Source organism: Rousettus aegyptiacus, unplaced genomic scaffold (assembly GCF_014176215.1).
Source record: "Rousettus aegyptiacus isolate mRouAeg1 unplaced genomic scaffold, mRouAeg1.p scaffold_m13_p_9, whole genome shotgun sequence".
Taxonomy (NCBI): domain Eukaryota; kingdom Metazoa; phylum Chordata; class Mammalia; order Chiroptera; family Pteropodidae; genus Rousettus; species Rousettus aegyptiacus.
Window position 1 is genome coordinate 68,157,482 of NW_023416312.1, and position 23,223 is coordinate 68,180,704.

General features: G+C 39.3%; 1 protein-coding gene across 2 annotated transcripts in view; it reads right to left on the reverse strand.

The window, feature by feature from the left end:
• Window positions 1-23,223, reverse strand: part of LHFPL1 (LHFPL tetraspan subfamily member 1) — a 51,230-nt gene that overhangs the window by 23,797 nt on the left and 4,210 nt on the right. Inside the window, exons 2-3 of one of the 2 annotated variants that reach the window (XM_036227230.1) lie at window positions 15,750-16,145; window positions 6,129-6,227 (exon numbers count right to left, since the gene is read on the reverse strand). In XM_036227230.1, coding sequence (XP_036083123.1) covers window positions 6,129-6,227; window positions 15,750-16,131 — 481 coding nt within the window. In that variant the 5' untranslated portion in view covers window positions 16,132-16,145. Of the gene's footprint in view, window positions 1-6,128; window positions 6,228-15,749; window positions 16,244-23,223 lie in introns of those variants that run through there. The other variant, XM_036227229.1, reaches the window with a different exon arrangement.

The window sequence follows — 23,223 nt, forward strand, 5'->3', positions numbered from 1 at the left end:
AAGTGCCTTCTCCACAGCTGGCTAAAGAAAGATCTTTATACGATAAATCTACTTTCTGTAAAAACAACAGAATATAATTCCATTAATGACCAGGTGAAGAAACAGTCCATTAAACACAATAAACAACCAAGGTGACAAGCATCTCAGAAAGGAAGAGGAAAATCTCCAGAAAATAAGCTTGTAGACATAGAAATATGCAACTTAAATGACAGAATTCAGGATGATACTTCTGAAAAAACTCGATGAGATAAAAAACAACTCAAATCAACAATTTCAGAAATTGAAAAAAGAACTAGATGAGCAGAGCAAGGAGATGGAAACCCTTAAAAGGAACCAAATCGAACTTCTGGAGATGAAGATGACACTGCAAGAGTAGAAAAATGAAATAGCAAGCTTGGGAAATAGAGTCAACCAAATGGAGGAAAGGATCAGTGATGTTGAAGACAGAAATCTAGAAATAAAACAGAAGGAAAAAGAGAAAAACTGAAAAATGAAAAATAATGAAAGAGAAATACAAAACTAGCTGATACCATCAGGAGAGGAAATATAAGAATAATGGGGATTACCGAAGGCAAGGAAAAGGAGTAGGCACTAGAATGCAATTTCAGATAATTAGTGGATGAAAATTTCCCAAATCTAAGGAATGAGCTGGAAATAGGAATACAAATAGTTAACAGAATTCCCAATGATCTCAAGCCAGAAAGGCACACACTAAGATACACTGTATTAAAGTTATCAAAAATCAACAACAAAGATAGAATTCTCAGGGCAGCCAGGAAAAGAAGACAGTAACTTTAAAATAAAACCCATTAGATTATCATTGGACTTCTCAGCACAAATCTCACAAGCCAGAAAGAAATGGAATCAAATATTTAAATTATTAAGTGAAAGGAATTACAAACCTAGAATAATGTATCCAGCTAAGCTCTCCTGTAGGTATGAAAGAAAAATTAAGACTTTTCCAGACATACAAAAATTGAGGGAATTCACTACTACGGGGCCTGCACTATGGGAAATACTAAAAGGTGTCAGCTCATCTAAAACAAAATAAAAAAATACATAACTAGGAGTAAAGTGACTATCAGGAAAGTAGAAGAGTGCAAGCTTTATTAAGAACAGGACATTATAAGCTTAAATAATAAGAAGAGAATGGCTATAGCAAGAGAGTAATGAACATTCAGCATACATAGGGACAAATTGAGACAACAATGACTGAAAAGGGGTGGATTCAAAGATCAAAATTCACAAAGAGGAAATGAGATAAGGCACGTGCAGAAGAAAATGGACGACTGTGTGTGCGTGTGTGTGTGTGTGTGTGTGTGTGTGTGTGTGAAACTATCCTTTACATATTTACACAACAAAGATTCAGACCTGGAGTGTATAACATGAAACAAGAAGAACCAGAGGAAAAATCCACAAAAGTGAACAAAAATAAAGAAAACAGAAACATAAGGACAAAGAAGCAATGCAAACACTGAGCTACAAGAAAGCAAAAGATAAAATGGCTATAAGGAGACCTCATATTTCAATAACCACCCTAAATATAAATGGACTGAACTCACCAATAAAAAAGCACGGAGTTGCAGAATGGATCAAAAAAAAAACCAAAACCCAAACATATACTGCCTCCAGGAGACACATCTAAGCTCCAAAGACAAATATAGACTCAAAGTGAAAGGGTGAAAATGATATTTCAAGTAAATGGCATTCTAAGAAAACAGGGAGCAGAAGTACTAATATTGGATGAATTAGATGTCAAAATAAAAAAAAGGTAGAGAAAGATACTGAGGGACACAGCATAATGACAGAGGGAATCATGCACCAAGAAGGCATAACACTTTTTAATATCTATGCTCCCAATCAGGGAGCCCTGAAATATATAAAGCAATTACTAACAGAACAGAAGAGAGAAACAGACCAAAACACTATCGTAGTGTGGACATAAATACCTCACTGTCTGATATAGACAGATCATCTAAACAGAAAATCAACAAGAAAATAACATCCTTAAATAACACGTTAGACCAGCCTGACATAGTTGACATTTACAGAGTCTTCAATTCCCAAACAGCGGATTATACATTCTTCTCTAGTACACATGGAACATTCTCAAGAATTGACCATATACTGGGTGGGGCATGAAGATAGCCTCAACAAATATAACAGAATTGAAATCATACCAATCATATTCTCTGATCATAATGCTTTGAAACTAGAGATCAGATGCAAAAAGAAATCAGGAAGAACCACAAATACATGGAGATTAAACAACATGCTACTGAAGAATAACTGGGTCAGGGAAGAAATAATAAGAGAAATCAAGACATACATAGAAATGAATGACAATGATAATACAACATATCAAACTTGTGGGACATGGTAAAAGTGGTAAAAAGAGAAAAATTCATATCATTACAGGCTTATCTCCAAAAACAAGAACAAGTCCAAATAAACAACCTAATGCTTCATCTTTAAAAAAGTAGAAAAGGAAGAATAAATGAGGCCTAAGGTTAACAAAAACAAAAACAAAAACAAAAAAAAGGAAGTCATCAAAATTAGAGCAGAAATAAATGAAATTGAAAACAAAACAAAAAATAATAGAAAAAAATAAATACAAGAAGGAGGTAGTTCTTTGAGAAGGTTAATAAAATTGACAAACCCCTGGCTAGACTCACTAAAGGAAAAAGACAAAAGACACAAATAAACAAAATCATAAACAAAAGAGGAAAATTATACTGACACCACAGAAATACAAAGGATAATGCAAGGATACTATGAAAAAGTATATAATAACAAATGTAATAACCTAGAAAAAAATGGATCGGTGCATAGAAAAATACAATCTTCCTGGACTGAATCAAGAAGATCTTGAAAATCTAAATAGACCAATCAACATTATGGAAATTGAAACGATCTTCAAAAACCCACCAAAAAGTAAAAGTCCAGGACCAGATGGCTTCAGCAGTGAATTCCATCAAACATTCAAAGATTTAATACCTATTCTCCTCAAACTCTTCCAAAACTTTGAAGAGGAGGCAATACTTTCCAACTCATTTTATGAGGCTAATATCACCCTGATACCAAAACCTAGTAAAGATAACACAAAAAAAGAAAACTATAGACTGACATCTCTCATGAACACAGATGCAAAAATCCTAAATAAAATACTGGCGAACCAAATATAGCAACATATAAAAAATATTACACAGCACTATCAAGTTGGGCTTCATCCCAGCGGCAAAATGATGGTTCAACATATGCAAATTGTTAATGTGATACACCACATAAACAAATTAAAAAATAAGAATCATATGATCATGTCAATAGATGCAGAAAAGCCTTTGACAAGATACAGCATCCATTTATGATCAAAACACTTAACAAAATTGGTATAAGAGGAAAGTACCTTAACATAATAAAGGCCATCTATGACAAACCCTCAGCCAATATTATACTTAATGATGAAAAACTAAAAACCTTCCAAGATCAGGAACAAGGCAAGGCTGTCCACTATCTCCACTGTTATTCAGTATAACATTGGAGGTCCGGCGAGTGCAATCAGACAAGAGAAAGATATAAAAGGCATCCAAATAGGAAAGGAAGAAGTCAAATTGTCACTATTTGCAGACGATATGATTCTATATACAGAAAATCCTAAAGACTCCACAAGAACACTACTAGAAACGATTAGCACATACAGGAAAGTCTCTGGATACAAAATCAACATTCAAAAATCCATAGCGTTTCTGTAGTCTAATAATGAAGCATCAGAAAAAAGTAGAAAAAATAATTCCTTTTGCAATTGCAACGAAAAGAATAAAATACCTAGAAATACATATTATGAAACATGTGAAGGATCTATATAATGAAAACCACAAGACCTTATTAAAATAAATCGAAGAAGGTACAAAGAAATGGAAAGATATTCATGTTCTTGGATTTGGAGAACCAACATAGTTAAAATGACCACATTACCTAAAGCATTATACAGATTTAATGCAATCCTCATCAAAATCCCATCAACATTTTGTAGAGAAATAGAAAAAATATATCAGATTTGTATAAAAGCATAAAAGACCCCAAATTTCCAAAGCCAGCCTTAGAAAAAAGAATGAGGCTGGAGGCATCACTCTGCCCAACTTCAAATTATACTACAAAGTGACAGTAATCAATTTGGCATGGTATTAGCAGAAAAACAGACACAGAGACCAGTGGAACAGAATTGAGCATCCAGAAGTAAACCCATATTTGTATGGGCAAATAATATATGATAAGAAAGCCAGAAACATACGATGGAGAAAGGAAAGTCTCTTCAATATTGGTACTGGTAAAATTGGAAGGCCAATTGCAAAAAAATGAAACTAAACTTTTATCTATCACCACAAACCAATATTAACTCAAAATGGATTAAGGACCTGAATATGAGATCAGAATCAATAAAATGCATAGAAGAAAACATAGGAGCTAAACTCAAGGACCTTGAACGTAAAGAGGATTTTATGAATTTGACCTCAAAGGCAAAGGAAGTAAAAGCTAAAATAAATGAATGAGACTACATCAAACTAAAAAGCTTCTGCTCAGTTATAGATATCATCAACAAAGTAAAGAGACAACCATCCAAATGGGAAAATACATTTGCATGCAATGCCTTCAATAAGAGCTTAATATCCAAAATATACAAAAAACTCATACAACTCAATAACAACAAATAAACAATCCAATCAAAAAATTGGCAGAGGATATACAAATGGCCAACAAATATATGAAAAGATGCTCAACATTGCTAGCTATTAGGGAAATGCAAATCAAAACCATAACGAGATACCTTCTCACACCTGTTAGAATAGCTATAATCAACAGGACAAGTAATAACAAATGTTGAAGAGGATGCAGGGAAAAAGGAACCCTCCTACACTGTTGCTGGGACTGCGAATTGGTACAGCCACTATAGAAAACAGTGTGGAGGTTCCTCATAAAATCTAAGAATTGATCTACCGTATATGATCCAGCAATTCTTCTACTGGCTACTTACCTCCAAAGACTTGAAAACCCATGTTCGAAAATATATTTTCACATTGATCTTCATAGCAGCACTATTCACAGTGGCCGGGACATGAGAGCAACTGAAGTGCTTGGCTAAAGAAGCAGTGTTACATATATACAATGGACTATTACTCAGCCATAAGAAGAGATGAAATGCTGCCATTTCTGACAACATGAATGGACCTTGAGATTATCATGCTAGGTGAAATAAGACAAAGTTGAAAATTACATGATAGCACGTATTGTGGGATAGAAACCTAAAAACAACAAATGAACAGGACAAACAGAGGCTCAGGGACATGGATAATGGACTAGTGGTTGCAAGAGGGGTGGGGGTGGGGTAGTAGGGAAGAGGTAGACAGGTTAAAAGGGATCAAATATAGAGGGGTTGGGGGAGGGTGAAGTGGGTAAAGGAGATCAAATATATGTTAGCTTAAGGAAACTGGATTCTGGGTGATAATCACACAATAGAATATATAGATATCAAGTTGTAACGTATACCTGAAAATTATATAATCGTATTAACCAATGTTACCCCAATAAACTTAAAGAAAAAGAATTTCTTCTGTCACACCATCTAATATTTAACAGTTCTTGCCATTAACATGCCAGTAACAAATTCCCAATATATAACCTAGCTTCCTAATACTTGATGTAAACCCAATTACCTCTTGTTATATCCTCAGTGGAATATGAGAAGAGATACTATTAATTTATATATGGAAATCTCTCTAGAAGGAAATATTAATGGGAACCAGGATTTATTCAGAGGATGACAGATCATCGGTCTCCAAGCATTTGAAATCCCTCTGTAGCTCGGGTTGTCCCAACTAGTCACAGGACTCTGGGTCAACATGCATAAAGGGTGTGGGGAGACATAGTTAAATAAGTGGAATTTATGTCCACACCTTAGGAGTTAGCACGGCCAGTTGAATCTGGTCGAGCCACCACTTCTCACAAGCTTACACAATTAGAAAGACTCAGGTAAGCACCTCTAGCAAGCAGAGGCCCATCCAAGAGGTGAAGTACTTTAAAAAACAGATTCCCAATGAACCACCAGTGCAATCATGCCCAGGCCACCTTACCTAACTGAAATTGATTGGAGATATTTCCACACGTTTGCATTATTTCTGGGCTATTCCATCCTAAGGGGTATAATGCACAGCCTGAGCTTATCAGCAGCCCTAGAAAGAAAACACACACAGGTAGAAAATTATAATAGGTCTTCTGTTACCCCCAAATTCCCTCTGTTTTCACTTAGCTCAAATTCTGCCTCCTCCACTCAGATTTTGCCTCTCCCCTTTTATCCCAAATGCCTATGACACTACCAAATCAACAGGATTTCTTTGCCATGCCATCTGTGGTAAGTTGCAGTAGGTTGTAAAAGGAACAACTCATAAAGTGCAGTACTTGGAATTGAGACAGGTCAATGTACTTTTTTACAGCCGAAATATTTTCCACAATGACTTATGAAGTTAAGTTGATCTCTCTAACCAGACTCCTCTTCTATCTTGATCTGATTTATAAAGAATCACAATGTAGAGACTGCTACTCTTTCCTAAAATTCAGCCTTTTCTAAGAGTCAAGTAGATACCTAGCAGTTGAAGGTAGATCATGATTTCTGTAACTCCTAATAAGCTGCCAGAGTGAGATCTACAGAAAGCATACATGTTGAGCAGGCTTCTCCTTGAGAGCAGGGCACCACACTCCCTTGTCCAGAAATACTTTCTTCAACTTTCAGTACCTTCCAATGTGCCCTTTGACTTCATCTCCATTTTGTTCAGGTCATTTAGTCACTACAGGGAAATTTTGTGGGATCTTAGTGATAACCTACTCTTTTGACCAAAGATACAAATATGGGTCTGCTTTCCAACACTACCTGTTAAGGGCAATTGCCTCATCCACAGCTCGTGCTTGCTGCCTAGGTTTACACTTTAGAAACTTGGGTCTAGCCCTCACCACAGTGCCTTTGTGACAGTGGATTGGACCAACCACTGGCATCTGAGACAAAGCAAGCAAATTCATTGGCTGGCCAGTAACAGGAGACATCATAACCTGGCATGAAAGATGAGCTGAGCAAGATTCTTATTTCTGAAAATTTTAATCAAGAAACATAGAGACACTGAGCTAGTTAGCAGATAGAGCAGAAAGTTGAGAAAAAAAACACCAGGAAGTAGAACCAAGTCTGTGTTAAGCCGAGTCTGTGTTGAGCTACAGTTAAGTTCAATCTAAAGTTATGAGTAAACATCACTTCTGGGTAAGCTGAGACAATTGATTGGTAGAGTGAGAGAATACAGTGGCATGAAGCAGGCATACCATGAGGACAAACTCCACACTATTCATAAAAGAGCTAGAGAGAATCCAATTCTTCCCAATTGTTTTCAAATTCACTTTCCTCATGTTACAATAAATTCCCTTTTCATTGAGAGATCTTAAGAGAGTCTCCTGCTTGCAACCAAGAGAGCTTAATTACAAGAACATTATACTTGGGTGCTACATCGAAGGTCATGGGATGGTCACCTGCCACGAATGCAGATGCAGAAACTAACATAAAACACAGAACCTCTATAGAGCAGGTGTTTGACCAATGATGAAGGAATGGCATATTTATAGGTTTAAGAGCTATAGGGCACACCTGGATAGTAAAAAGCAGACTGCTCCAAGGACCGCTGGCTTCGCCTTTACTTCTCTTTCCTCACTGAGGAAAATTCCATATATACTCCGAGAAGCTAATAAGCCCACTTTGCCTTCAGATGAATCCTTTTGGAAGAAAATCTCAAAGCATTCTGTAAGCTTGACTGCAACATGACCACCAGGTTTTGGTACTCAGTGAGGTGAGAGAAAAAGGCAAGAAGCTTAGGAAACAGGAAAAAGGGTTTAAATAAGAAAACAGAGAGAACTTTCTTACAGTGAGAGAGGGTTTAGACACTAAATCAAAATGACAAATTAAGGTTACAAATTCTCTTCAAAGGAATACTTAAATTAGAAGGCATTCTTATTTGTCTCATAGTCTTAAAGGAAATAGAACTAGTCACTCAAATAATTTCCTAGGCTCTGGAATTTATCCAGTGGCAATGTAACAATACTTTTCCACTTTTTTTTCACTACAGATAATTGAAATCCTGCAATGAGGAGGTATGAGTGAGAGTGTATGAGTCCAGAGTATACACAATGGGACAAAATTAAAGATGAAACCTAAGCCTTTTCCTGCTCCTAGGGTATGCCTTTTGAGGGAAGAGTTAATAAAAGGTGAACTTTCTTACACAGGCTAGGAAGCAAAGAACACAAGTTTATAAAAGTAGAGAAGTTCAGCTTTCAAGCCTCCACATTCAGATCCCTGGGACTGGCATGAACTCTGGCTTCTCAAGCAGGAAATAATCAGGCCAAATGACTTTTTTTGTTTACATGCCTAGGGGAACCTCCCACCTTCTTCAGCCTCCCTGCTCCTTAGACCTAACCATGCTGGGGAGCTCAGGTCAGGGAGTTCCTTCTCCAGGAAGCCTTTCCTCACCATCTTTAACCCCCCAGCAAAGTTAAATATTCTTTTTCTTCCCATAGCACCCCGTGCTTCTTCCTGTGATTACAATATCTTGTGATATATATCCTTCACAATTGTTTGTTATCTGCTTTCCTCACTAGAGTGTGTGTTCCTTGAAGGGAGGGGACACATTTATCCTCAACTGTGTATTGTTGGTACCTGATACATAATAAGTGTTTAGTAAATGCATCTATTCCACAGTGTGCTCTGCCTACTTAACCAACAGCTTCCTTCACCCACACTATCCAAGCGAGAAGTCTTCTAAAGGGATGTCCATGGCAGAGATGGCAGATCATCATAGATATCTGATACAGCCATAGGATCTGAGAGAGGGAAAGGCCTTTAGAAATTACCTACTCTAATCCCTCCCCCATTACAGCTGTGGATGTTGAGGCCCAGAGAGGGAAAGTGATTTACCTAAGGCCATATAGCCCGTCTCTGACAACATTTTTTTCTCACTGATTAGAGAGATCATCAATCCTTAGAAATTCTATCCTTCCAGAGACAGGTGCCTAGAAATGACCACCTTTTTGGCAACAATATTCCTAGCAGGCACCAGGAATTTTACAGCCATTAGATTCAGAAAGATGGCACAATATGATGGCTTGAGACCAATGCTGTATTTTATACTTGAAAGTTGCTAGAAGAGTAGATTGTAAACATTCTAACCACAAAAAAGGCAATTATGTGAGGTGATGGATGCTTTATCTAACTTTATTGTGGTAATAATTTCACAATATAAATGTATATCAAATCATTACATTGTACACCTTAAACTTACACAATGTTATATGTCAATTACATTTCAATAAAGCTGGAGGAAAAAAAGAAAAACAGAATGGGTTCTATAGTCAGTCTAGACTTAGGTTCAAATTCCGGCTCTGCAACTTAGAAGGTGTATGACTTTGTGCCTTGGTTACTTCATCTTTAAAATGGGAATAATAGTACTCTATCCTATAGGGCCATTTCAAGAAGTAATAATCATAAAGTGCCTGAGAAATAGATAATGCTCAACAAAGACTATTATTAAACAGTAGCCTCTCTCTATATCTCCTCTCTCACTTTCCACCTATGCTGTCCATGCTAATGCCTTCTCCCACCTCTTTGTCCTCATAACAAATGGCTGAAAGGTCAAAAGCTGAACAGGGTTCCATTTAAAAGCTACCTGTTTGGAGTTGTTATATTTCAATGTTTCACAGGCAGTAGGCCAGAGACCAGGGCTCTCTGGGACATGTCTTCTGCCCCAGTGCAGGTGGCTCCATACTCTACCCAACCAGCCCTACCACCCCTCCCACCCTCCATTCTCCCTCTTGACATTTAGACAGGTGAGCACAATAGGTTGTAAACATAATTCATGGGCACATTTGACCTACAATTGAGAGATGATTCCATTACATTTAATTACAGCCAGAGAAATGTCTTGGGAGACATATTTAAAAAATGAAGTCACAGGGGACTTTATTCTAAATTACATTTGTCCCCAGCAGTTCTCATCAATTTGGGATTGTGAAGATGTGCCTCAAATAGCAACATGAAATTCATTTGCCATGTGCCTGGCCCTTCCAACTTGAAGAGTGGAGACTGGCTAAAAATGTATATTTGGGGGTCTCATCCACAGATATTTGATTCAGTGACTGTAGCCCAGGAATATGCATTTCAAAAGTACCCTAGTGATGCTGATGCATCTGGTCCTGATATGAACACTTAAGAAAAACACCACTAAAAATATTAAGATAAAGAGCTCTGGTGTCAGAGAATACTAGTTCAAATCCAGGCCCTGCCACATATGATCTGTAGACATGGCTCCCACTTCTCTGTACCATCACCAACTCCAGGTTTTACTGTTCCTCCAACTATGTATGTCCTTTGGAGAAGTTTGTCCCAACTTCATATGTTCAGATGGGCACTCTCTTGTTCTTACTTGCCTCTCTAGAAAGGGAAAGAAAGCCCTTTAGAGTATATTACCATTCTCACTCTCTAATTGTACATGTGCAGGTAACCAGTGGGCTGCTGCTTTGCTTTCATTCCTCAACTGCTCCTTCCACAAGAATCCCCTATCACAAAATAGACTAAATGTCCTCCTCAAATATGGTTGCTATTGTTTGAATTCACTGCTCTGACCAGGCAGAAGCCTGAAGTTGAACACTTTACTCAGCTGCAGCCCTTGTGGCAACCTCAACACCAATACAAACCTTCAGAAACACAACCTTGGACAGAACTTGGAAGCCTTGTTGCAGCTACTTCCCAGCTGCCCTCAAACTTCCTCTGCAGTCAGGATTATTACCTTCCCATCAAAACAGCTCTATAACCCCCTCACAACTGCACATTCTCAATTAGGCAAATGCCTAATTTTTGTCTTAGGCAGAGAAAGCCTCCTCACTGGGTGTTACCAACCCCTTTCATGCCCCCCACGCATTAAAAAATGCAACGTTGGAGTTTGCAGCCATTGCTCTACCTCATCTCCAAAGATGTGTCCAAACACTGTTATTAGGTAGTTTGAATTTATTACCCTTCCCCAGAAGCCTAGTGTGAGTTAATTTGTTATTAACTTGCTCAATTTATTGCTCTTGTAGCATCTTCAACTCAAACACAGTAGAAAATTTACCCTCCAGCCATATATCAGCTTTCCCTTCCTGGGGAACTCTCCCACACAACTCTCCCACACAACTCTCCCATTCATTTGACCCCATATTTTCTGTCAGTGTTGTAAGACAGTTCACTTCTGCTAAAGATTTCTTAAGTAGATCAGGAGAGGTTTCACAGGGAAACTGCATATGACCTGGCCTTTGAGAAAGAAAGAAATATTTATGTATAGGTAGAGGTGGGAGAAAAGTAACTTCCATGGAAAAGCAACAATATAACAAAACTGAGCAAAGGTTCTCAAACTTTAATGTGTACTGGAATCTGCTGAGGAATGACAAATAACAAATCCAAGACACTAGTTACCTTGGCTGTGAGGACAAAGGAATATGACCAGGGTATGCAGGAGACTTCAACTGTATTGGCAATACTCTATTTAAGCTGAGTGGTATACACACACACAAACATACACACACACACACACACACATATATATATCAGATATATTTCATACTATGGTATCAAAAATAAATCAGTGCGAGAGGCTGTGTAAAATGCAGAGTTCCAGGAATCAGTTCTGATTCAGTAGACTTAGAATGGCACTAAGGAATCTACATTAACAAGCATCCCAGGCAATTCTTATACGAGTGGTTCATAGACCACTCTGAAAAACATTGTCATAACATTTTTTTCTCTAATAAGAAAAAGAAAAATCAATAGCACCAGTGAATAAAGCCCAGAGCTGAGAATCAGAAGTCCTGGACCATATTCTCTGCTTTGCTCTAATTTACTACATGAATCTTTGCTGGCAGGTTAACTTCTTTGAATACCAGTTTCCCAAAAAGAAAGCCACTTTTCTAATCCTTGTTCAGCATGGTAAGGATAACTTAAATGATACCTGGTGAAACTTTGGAGGACTTTCCAGAAAATGAATGGTTTCCAGAGAAGATAACAGTTTTTAGAAAAACGATAACCTTTCCTTGATTCCAGTTTTCAGTGACCTGCTTCTAGTGGATTATTCATCCAGCTTGAAGCATGTAGCATCAGGACCTTACAAGGATGAAAATGTTGGTGCCCATATGAGTGTATTGAATTGTATTCCCTTAACATACACATCAGAGTCACTGGGAGATTTTTCAAAATGCATAGCCTTCCACCTGTTGCTGTGTATATCAGAATGGGAAAGGAGACTTAAGAGTTGTGCAGTCCACATTTTTAAGTACTCCAGGTGATTCTGATACATTCCTTACTCCAGAAAGATTCTTGGCTTCCCACAAGTAACCCAATACAAGAGCTTATACTTTTTCCTGCCAAGAAGTTCCTTATATTTATTTCTCACCTATTTCTTCTTTGTTTAGCTCCCACTGAAGTTGGAGGATAATTCATAAGCATATTGCATATGTATACACAGGAGAATGTGAATAATGATCCCATTCTCAGGCACTGGGGGCTAGCTGGTTGGAAACCTCAGTATCTCCATGGTTGAAATAATCTCCTAGCCAGATGTTTCCTTCACTATTTGGAACAGGTCATAAAGGTCCCAGTGGAAGGACTTCTGGACCCTAGGTTTGTCCAGCAGGATCAGCTGCAGGTGTAGCAAATGGGACCCAAGGGTCTCATCAGGTCACCTTTCTGAGTATGACTCAGACAAGCAGCTCTTTATTTCTTCCTGTCTCTCCCGCTTCCCACAGCTGATCTCTGTGGGAAGCCACCAAATTGGGGAACAAGAGTCAAGCAGAGGTAGGGAGGTAGTTATTAATGGATACACCATCTCTTCAGTAGTTTGAGGTCTGGCAGAGATAAACCAGACATGAAACAATAGGCTCCTCCCCCTAACGAATTTTGGTTAATGCACTAGCTGCCGAGAAGCAGCCAGGCCTAGAGTACAAAATCGATTCCCGTCAGCTGAACAAGCTTAAACTAAGCCCCCACAGCTCTTTCTCTCATGTCTTATAATCACCGAGCTCAAAGGGCTGATCAGGCTTGGCTGCTTGCCACTAGCAGAGCCTGTCTCTGAGGGGTCAGATCTGAGCTCTCTGGAGAGCCTTGGGAAATGATCATGTGCCAAAGGGCTCCTAGAATATTTGATACATCCAGGCAGTCTTCACCATTCCTTCACATTTTATAAAACCTTAACAGGCATCAGTTCCTAAAACAGGGGTAGGAATTACTCTTAATTGTCTGGTATTACAAATGTGGAAACTATGGAAATTTAGCAATCTGTCCCATGTGATTCCCTTGCCCAGAGATAAACCTTGTAGCACACACTAGATCTTGACTCCTTCCATGACTACTGTCAAATGGCATTTTATTCTTGAACTTTATAGGCCTTCATGTAAGTGTAAATACTGTGACCATGTTACTATGAACAGGGTCAACGAGAAACACAGAATGGCAGAATCATATAAAATGAAATGGCACTGATAGTTTGACTTCCTCTGTATGACACCTTCCACTTAAAGTTCTTCTCCACTCAGTCCGTGAGTGTCTAAATCTCCATTACCTACCCACATCTCTTCTTAACAATTTCCTTTAAGTCTATTCCTAGGATTTGGGATCAATTAAATTATGTCATATGGAGAACCATAAAGGTTTTGTAAAAGTCTCAGCCAAGCCAAAGATAGGAAGCCACCTGACACTGGGAGCTGTTAATGCTTGGAGCCTAATGGAACCTATCGATTGATACTGATCTGATATTGGCCTTCTAATTCCTACTAGTTAGCACCTCCTCACTCTCTGTCAGAAATTCTTAGAAAGGCAAGTGAGGCTAAGTTGTTATCCTCAAGTCAGAAGAGAAGAGAACTCAGAAAGCTAACACCTTTGAATGGAAGGCTGAAAATAAAAGGAAAGGATGTGAATGAACCTAGCTCTCATATATGTCTTATCCTAACATATACTAGCCTTTGCCTCAGCCATATTTTTATTCTTTCTGTAGTTATTAAACACCTGTTCTGTGCCAGGAACTGAGCTGGGCCCTGGAGCTATAAATATGAGTTTTGAGGGCCATTCAAGGGTAATCAAAAAGTGAGCCAGCTTAAAGTTCATCTGTGATATCGAGGGAGCTCCTAAAGGGGGATTAAGTCATTGGCTTAGGTTAGTTTTAGTAACTGGCTTGTACCATGGTTTGCAAGGGGAAGAAAAAAATTAATATAACTTTCCAATATGGCCAGAAAACTATTAGTAGCCAAAGGGTAAAAAGGGAGACTAGAATGTTAATTCAGATTTAAAAGTTTTACAATGTGTCTGAGGAAAGAGAAAACCTGAAAACATTACCCTAACTGTGATTCAACAAAAATAATCTGTTGCTTTTCATAAGCAGGCCAGGAAACCATGAGAAACCTTTAGTGCAGGGTTTCTCAACTTTGGCACTATTGATATTTTAGGCCAAATACATTTTTATTGTTGGGGGTGGGGAGCTGTCTTATTTTTGTGCGTTATGGGATGTTTAACAGCATCCCTTTCCTTTACCCACTGGATGTCAGTAGCACCATCCTCAAGTTGGGATAACCAAAAAATGTCTCAAAAACATTACCAAATGTCCCCAGGAGAGGGGACTGTGAACACAGGAGACATCACAGTCATTTGCCCATAGTCGTAGGACAACTTAGTTAAAGAGCCAGAAGTAAGATACAAGGTTCTGGGCTCTGATCACCCACATTGCACTGCTAATGAAGATGATAAAGATAATGAATTGAATAATGATTCAAAAACTTCATGAACAACAAGAACACACTTCAACAATAACTTCTATCAGCACTTTTTCCCGGTGCCCCATCCAGGTGTAAAAAATAACTCACATATTCACACATATATTTACTTATTTGTCTATACTTACTTTTTTCCCTTACACTACTCAAAGGAAACACTTCCCATTGCCTTCCTGCAGTTTGGCATTTTGCATTTGTTTTTTTCCAGCCCATTCATACACTGCCAGCATCCCAGATCACCTTCACTAATTTAGAGGAAGCCTGAATAAGGGAAAAGATAAGTAGGATGGAATAGGAAATCTGGATAGACTGTTAATGGCTACCAGACGGGGCTAGCCTTATACGTAGGCCAAATAAGCCACTACCTACAGTCTGTCTAGTACTTAGCATTTCATTGTTAGAGATGTATTTCTTTGGTGATGATTGTACATTAAACTCTTGTTAGTGATTAGCACCTGTGTGTATGTGTTTATCAGATCACTGTCCTCTGAGATAACTACCAGATATCAGGGCTTTTAAAGATCAAGTTTATTGGAGCAGTACTATTAGAGTATGTGTTGCTGCTCCTGGAATGCAGATCTGGATTATATTCTTAAATGGGCACCTTGCAGGCAGATAGAAAATGATAAAAATGGAGGCTAAAAAAGCAGATATCAATTCTGCCTACTAACCGATTTTTCTGTGAATAAAACCCTGATATAGATTGTACTTTGGGAAGTCCTAGACTAAGTGTTTCAAAGGAGTCACCTTCCACATGTAGCCATAGAGTTGGACATAGGGGAGGGGGTGAGAATAGATTTCCCATAAGGCAACACTTTCTACTCCCCCCACACCCACTCCCCAAATCTCAGCCAACCCAGTCTTAGCCAATACAGTCTTACCTCCCACGAATTGCGCTGCTCCCATGCAACGTCCCATCATTCTGGAGATGAGCTCCTCCATGCAGCAGCCTAGGACAGCAGCCAGTGCCACCAGGAGTAGCAGCACACAGCCAGCACCTGTCACCACTGTGCACATCTGCCAGGCAAGGCTTGGGATGGCACTGAAGCTGGCATAACGCCCACATTCTTCCACCATGATCAGACTGCGCCCCTTGCCCAACACAGGGTAGTTGCACCTCCGGAATGTGCTGAATGACACTGGCTTCCCCAGCTGGGATCCAAAGAGCCAGTAAGGCAGGAAGTAACTTGTAGAACTGGCCATAGCAGTAACAAGAGACAGGAAGGCCCAGAGGATCCCCACCAGTGTTAGGCTGCTCCTCATGGTCGCAGGTTTCTCTGCAGGGATGGGGAAATGAATTGAGTCATAGCACCACATGCAGAAAATTACCATACAGGCTCCATTGGCCTATTTTTCATCCAGCTGGCCAGTACTGCCACTTGACCCTTGCTTCTGGATAAGATTATTCTCTCGAGGACTATTTAGGTCCTTATGGGATTTTGCTTTCCAGCACTTTTCCCATCTTTTCTTCCTTGTGCATGATTCAGAGTTCTATGGTCCCTAGGCTGCAATGAAAAAAAAAACCCATAGAGCTGAATGAGTTACTGCTCTGCTAAATCAAATGCAGCCTGATCAGACAGCTTTTAACTCTTGACATCCAGCATAGAATAAGTGGCCAGAGGGAAGCCTTAATGAAATCCAGGCTGCCCAGAGAGCCCCAGTTTCCAGTGGAATGGTCTTGCTGGCCTGAAGGCCTGGAAAGAAGCAATAACTCAAGAAGGTCAGGAACCAAGTTATTTGCAGTGAGTGAGGGAAGAAGGAAGACAACTCACAGGGCCTGCTCCTGCTTTAAAGGAGAAGGAAGAAGAGCTCGCCATGGAGCTGCAGTATGTACACATGAGACCTAAGCAGAATTTCCAATAGTATATTCGTGTTGACTTTTCACAGGAATACATCAACCATGTTGAAATGGGTAGAATAAAATAAGGAGTGTGTAGTTTCATACCTTATGCTTACTGAACACCTTTCAGTCATTTTCTCCCAAAATCAAAATGGGAGGCAATTTCTAACTAGTCAGGGTTGTTTAACTCTATATAAACTCCTAAGAAAAGCTGCATCTTCCTTTGCTGAATATAATCAAGAAAGTGTCTTATCTTTCTGAAATGGATCAGGTACCCCTTGTCTGAGAGCAGGAACATATATGTAGCTGTAAGGACATTTCAAGGTGCCTTTGGAACAAGTAATCTCAGATTCAAGGTGCTGAGAGCCTTTTAAGATCTAATCTCCTTGGTTCAGCTCATAAATGGCTTTAACAGACTCCTCTGTCAAAAACCAGCCACTTCCCTCCAAACTCCATTCATCTTCCCTTGTCTTCTGGCCTGTTTCTCAATTAGGACAGCCAGAGACCACACTGCAGCTTAATGACAGTTCTGTGAATGTCTCCAGAAGGCAGATGGTGGAGTATGTTTCAGAGACTTCATAATTCCTCAACATTGGTTAAAATTACAGTGGGAGAGAGGTTCAGGGGTGGGAGACTCATGGCAAGGAAAGTTCAGGAACTGGATCTATGGGGCCAACATAGTACCACTGTGTGACATTGTCAGGAGTGAGTAACAGTTGTACTCAGGGTCTCAGGGAGTTTTCCCAGCCATGAGCCTTTTCACAACCATTATCAAACAGTGCTTGGCACAAATAAGGCACTCAGAGTCATGTTTATTTAATGAAACTCATTTCACAAAGCATTCAATTTCTAGGCTGGCAGGGAACTTAATGAATCACCTAATTTAACCTTCTTGTTTTACATATATTGGAGTATGGCCTGGTAAAGGGGGAAATGATTTCTCCCAAATCACAAAGTAAATTAGCAAGCAACAACATCAGAATAAGAAACCTGATCTGCAGATTCCTAGGCCAGTACTCTTCTACAACAAAGTGCTGACTGCTCCCCCCATCACTTACAGAGAGGAAGTGATTTACTCAAGGGTAAAGGGCTAGTTATTTGAATCTTAGTATAATGCTCTTTTGCCACTCCACTGCAATTCCCCTCCTGATACATATGTATTGTGTGCTATGTGTTTTGTGCAGGAAGAGACCAGAGATCATAAATTGCAGGTGCTTACCTTGGAATTTTAAGACTTGGGAAGAAAGTGCCCTGAAATGAGCCCTTGGGAAAGAGGCTTTGTGCCTAAGAGTGGGGGAAATGAGAGAAAGATGTGATGAGGGATTGAAAGTCACAGGAGAAGTGGACTGTTTTTTGAGTAATTGCTGTTAGAAAACATGTATGCTTGGCCACAATGAAGTAATGCCTCTGCTTGTTGTATTATAGTTGGTAAAATTAGGAAAAGAGCAAACAGCCCTCTGTTATGGACTCACTTCCTGGTAAAGAAGCCAAGGCCAGAGGATGAGAGCAAACAAGCTGATAACAGCTGTGGTTGCACCATCATAGTCCCTTCCAAGTTCACTATTTCATGTGCTCTGCCCAATAATCTTCTTAGGTTGGTAAGAAAGGTATTACCCCAAATTTACACATGAGCAAATTGAAGGTCAGAAAGCTAAGTGACTTGCCCAATGTTATACAGTGATAAGATGGTAGAGCCATCATATCCCACTTCTTCACATGCAACCTTATTTCATATTCTCCTTCATGACTCCAATAGTATTACAATAAAAGGCCTCTATGGTCTCCTAGTCAGGATTTTGAAAAAAAATGTTTAAGACTGGGGAAAGGATTAGAAGAGAAGACAGGAATGGTAGGAGGAAGGTCACTTTCTCCAAGTAGCATGTAAATCAGCAGAACAAGAGCATTAGTTGTTTCCAGCTCAACAATTGCAGTCAGAACTAACTCTATATGTCTCCCATGAATATTGTCACCTTGAGATAAAAAGTGCCAGTATGACAATCAGAAGAATGGCAGAGAACTCAAGACAGAGAAAGGGACTATATCAGTGAGTGGTATTTAGACTGTGCTAATAATAAGAGAAGGTGTTCTGACATAAGGTCATCGTCATCTGTGACAAATCAAGCTGCTTAAAAAACTATAATACTCTATTGATGCTTTATTCATTGGATAAAGAAGATGTGATATGTATATATGTGTGTGTATATGTATGTATGTATGTATGTATGTATATACATACATACATACACACACATATAAATAGAATATTACTCAGCCATAAAAAAGAATGAATTCTTACCATTTGCAACATAGATGGACCCAGAGGGTATTACGCTAATAATTCAGGCAGAGAAAGACCAATATTATATGATTTCACTTATATGTGGACTTAAAAAATAAAACAAAAGAAATGAACAAACAAAACAAAACAGAAACCAATTCATAGATAAAGAAAAGAAAGTGACAGTTGCTTGAGGGGAAGGGATAGGGGATGAGTGAAAAAGGTGAAGGGCGATAAGTGATACAAACTTCTAGTTATAAAATAAGTCACAGGGACAGAAGGTACAGCATAAGTAATATAGTCGATAATATCATAATAACTTTAGTGACAGATGGTTACTAGATATACCATAGCAATCATATTATAAGGTATATAAATGCAGAATCATCATGTTGTACACCTGAAACTAACATAAAATTGTATTTCAACTATACTTTAATAAAAATATTGTAATACTACCAACCACTGTCACCATAAGTTTATTTTTAAAATGATATTTTAAAGCCAAGATGTGGAATACAAAATTATATTTAAATGATATACATTTAGCTTTAGAAATACTCACTGGCTTTCAAAATTTAAATACTTTCAACTTTGTGAAAAACTCATTATTTTTATTCATTTAGGACTAGTATGACCAATCATGCCAGTTTCCGTGGGACTGAGGGATTTCCTGGCATGTGGGACTTAGTGATAAAAAAAAAGGAATGCCCCAAACTTGGATGAGTTAGTCACCCTATTTAGGACTAGAAATGTGGTGAGCCAGCATATTCCATGAACAGCAGGTTGAAAATCACTGTCACAGATAATTCCCCAATGTTCTTTCCTCAGGACTCAAACAATATTAAGTTAAAAGTGACCATGGAAGCACTGGACAAAATGGCATAGAAGGTAGATTCTGCTGCACCAAAATTATAGTGAAACTACAGAGCAACCATCATTGAGAGTCTCTTGAGGTCTAGCTGAACAGAAATCATACAACTGGGGACCTACATAAGAGGTCACCTCGAGGCTGAGATGTGAAATGGCCTAGTCCCGCATCTGCATGTGACAGTCAGGAATAGGGAGGGTTATCTTGGCTGCAGAGTTCCCTGCTCTCTGAGGAGTAACTGGCCCTGGCCCCACACTGGGCTCCCCAGCCCAGGATTCCAGTGCCGGGAAGATAAATCCTCATAACTTCTGGCTGTGAAAACCAGCAGAGATTGTGACTGACTCAGGTGAAGGCCTACAGGAGTCACAGGCATTCCTCCTAAAGGGCCCACACCCAGATTTACTTGTTAATGGACTCATTCACTCTGAGCACCGGTACTAGGGCAACTGCTCAAGGAGTACCAGGGACATACAGAGAGACAGTGGGCAGGCTTCAGGGTGAGGACTGGAAGAGTGGCTTTCTCCTGGACAGAAGTGCTGGCAGTATCCATTGTTCCTTGGTTGAGCCCTCCCAGGGTGTGGAAGCAGGTGGTCTCCATATCTGAGTTTCCATCAACCTGGTTAACACGGGCCACTCCACCAAAGCAATTCCCTGAGACTCTGCCTCTCCCAACTTGCTGGCCCACCCAAGCTGTCTCCAGTGGTTTATTCCATACAAATGGCCTGTCTTGGCTCATGCCGCAAACTTTCCTAAAATCTCTCAAAGGCTTGCACAAGCCAAAGAAACAGCATCTGACCTCCACACTCCCCATACCTCTTGCTGAGCAGCCCCAAGCCTGGCACTAGTGGCAGCCAGCCTCAGTCCTGGCTTGGCCTTTTGGGGCACCTATTAGGCCAGCACAGTTAACATCCAACTACAGATTGCTTGGTGACCCTTACCAGGTGGCTCTGTAAGTGCACAGCCTACAGCTAAACTTGGCATGATGCTGGGCCTCTCCAAGAAGGCCCTTGGGCCAGCATGTCCAGTGGCCCGCTTGAATTGCAACCAGAGCCAAAGCACCACCCAGGGCTGCTTCTGAGGAGGACACCCCGAAAAGCAGGGTAGGCAGGCACTAGAACCCTGCTAAAGTGAGTCCTGTTCCATAGAATCAGCCTCTCACTAGCCAGTCCTGGCAACCGATCAGCTCAAAGGTAAATCCTTCCCATTGAAGTGCAAATAGCAACCAAGGCTCAACTACACCAGGAGGGCACACACAACCCACATAAGGGACACACCTTGAGCACCTGGCTCAGGTGACCAGGGAAGATTGTGCCACCGGGGCCCCCAGGACACCTACTACATAAAGACACTCTACTAAGATCAGGAGACTTAGGAGCCCTACCAAAGATATAGAAACAAATACAGGAAGGCAGCCAAAATGGGAAGACAGAGAAACATATTCCACATAGAGGAACAGAACAAAGCTCCAGAAAAAGAACTAAACAAAATGGAGACAAGGAACCTACCAGATGCAGAGTTTGAAATACCGGTTAAAGTATGCTCAATGAACTTAGGGAAATATTAAATAAATTCAGGGACAACTTTAATAAAGCAATAGGAAACATAAAAATGGAGATGGAAAACATAAAAGGGAACCTGTCAGAAATGAGGAACACAATATCTGAGATGAAGAGTACATTAGAGGAAATCAACAGATTGGATGAAGCAGAGGATCGAATCAGTGAAATAGAAGATGGGGTAGCAGAGGACACCCAATCAGAGCAGCAACAAGGAAAAATTAAAAAAAAATTAGAATGGTTTAAGGACCTCAAGGACAACATCAAGTGTACCAACATTCACATCATAGGGGTACTAGAAGGAGAAGAGAGAGCAAATAATTTCAAGAAATAATAACTGAAACCTTCCCAATCTGATGAAATAAATATCCAAGCCCAGGAAATGCAGAAAGTCTCAAACAAGATGAACCGAAAGAGGCCCACAACAAAATGCATCATCATTAAAATGCCAAAGGTTAAAAACAAAGAGAGAATCTGAAAGGTAGCAAAAGAAATCAGTTAGTTACCAACAAGGGAGTTCCCATAAGACTATAAGCCGATTTCTCAACAGAAACTTTGCAGGCCAGACAGGATTGGCACAAAACATTCAAAGTGATGAAAAGCCAGGACCTACAACTAAGATTACTCTACCTAGCAATTGAAGGACAGATATGAGCTTCTCAGATAAGAAAAAGCCAAAGGACTTCATCACTACCAAGCCAGTATTACAGGAAATGTTAGAGGGACTTCTTTAAAAATAAGAAAAAAATATGTATCAAAAATATGAATAATAAAATGGCAATAACTACATATCTATCAACAAGTGCTTCAAATGAAAAAGAATTAAATGCTCTAATCAAAAGACAGAGTGGCTGAATGGAGAAGAAAACAAGACCCTTACATATGCTGCCTACAACAGACTCACTTCAGATTAAAAGATACACACAGACTAAAAGTAAAGGAATAGAAAAAGGTATTTCATGATGGCCCTAGAGGGTATTTTGTTAAGTGGAGTAAGTCAGATAGAGAAAGACAAATGCCATATGATTTCACATACATGTGGAATCTCAAGGACATAATAAACAAATAAAAAGGAATCAAACTCACAGATAGAAAACATTTTGATGGTTATTAGACAAGTGGATTGTTACAGGGTAGGTGAAAAAGGGAGAAGGGATTAAGAAGTACAAAATAGTAGTTACAAAATAGTCTTGGATATATAAGGTATAGCATAAGGAATATAGTCAATAATATTGTAACAAATAAACAAGGGGGCAGAGGGGTACTATATTTATTGAGGTGATCACTTTGTGAGTTATATAGATGTCTAATAACTATGTTGTACATCTGAAACTAATCCAATATTTTATGCCCACTGTATTTGAAAAATAAAATATATACATATATATAATTTTTAAAAAGTGACCATGGAATTAGTGGAGCGATAAAGCCTATATATTTTGAATGTAAAGCTTTCTGGATCATAGAATTGACCCCATGTAGTTAAGGAAGAAGTCTCAGAGATCCAATGACTCAGTATTTTCTGAGTACAAAATGAGCCCCAGGCCAGCTTCTGCTGTGGCTGGATAGCAAGGCAATGGTCCATATGGAGTCTGTGTATGCACACTACTACATGTTCACATGTGCCAGATAGGGAAGTGTATTCAAGTAAATGCTTTTAGTTCCTGCATCTCTTGCAATGTGTAGCCTTCTTTCATAACAAGCCTCCAAAACAATCCAAGTTCACTCCCAGGGACTAGCCAAGTCTCTGTGTTCACATAAATAAAAATTACACACAATGCTATACTTATTCTATCTTTAGTCTTCTTGA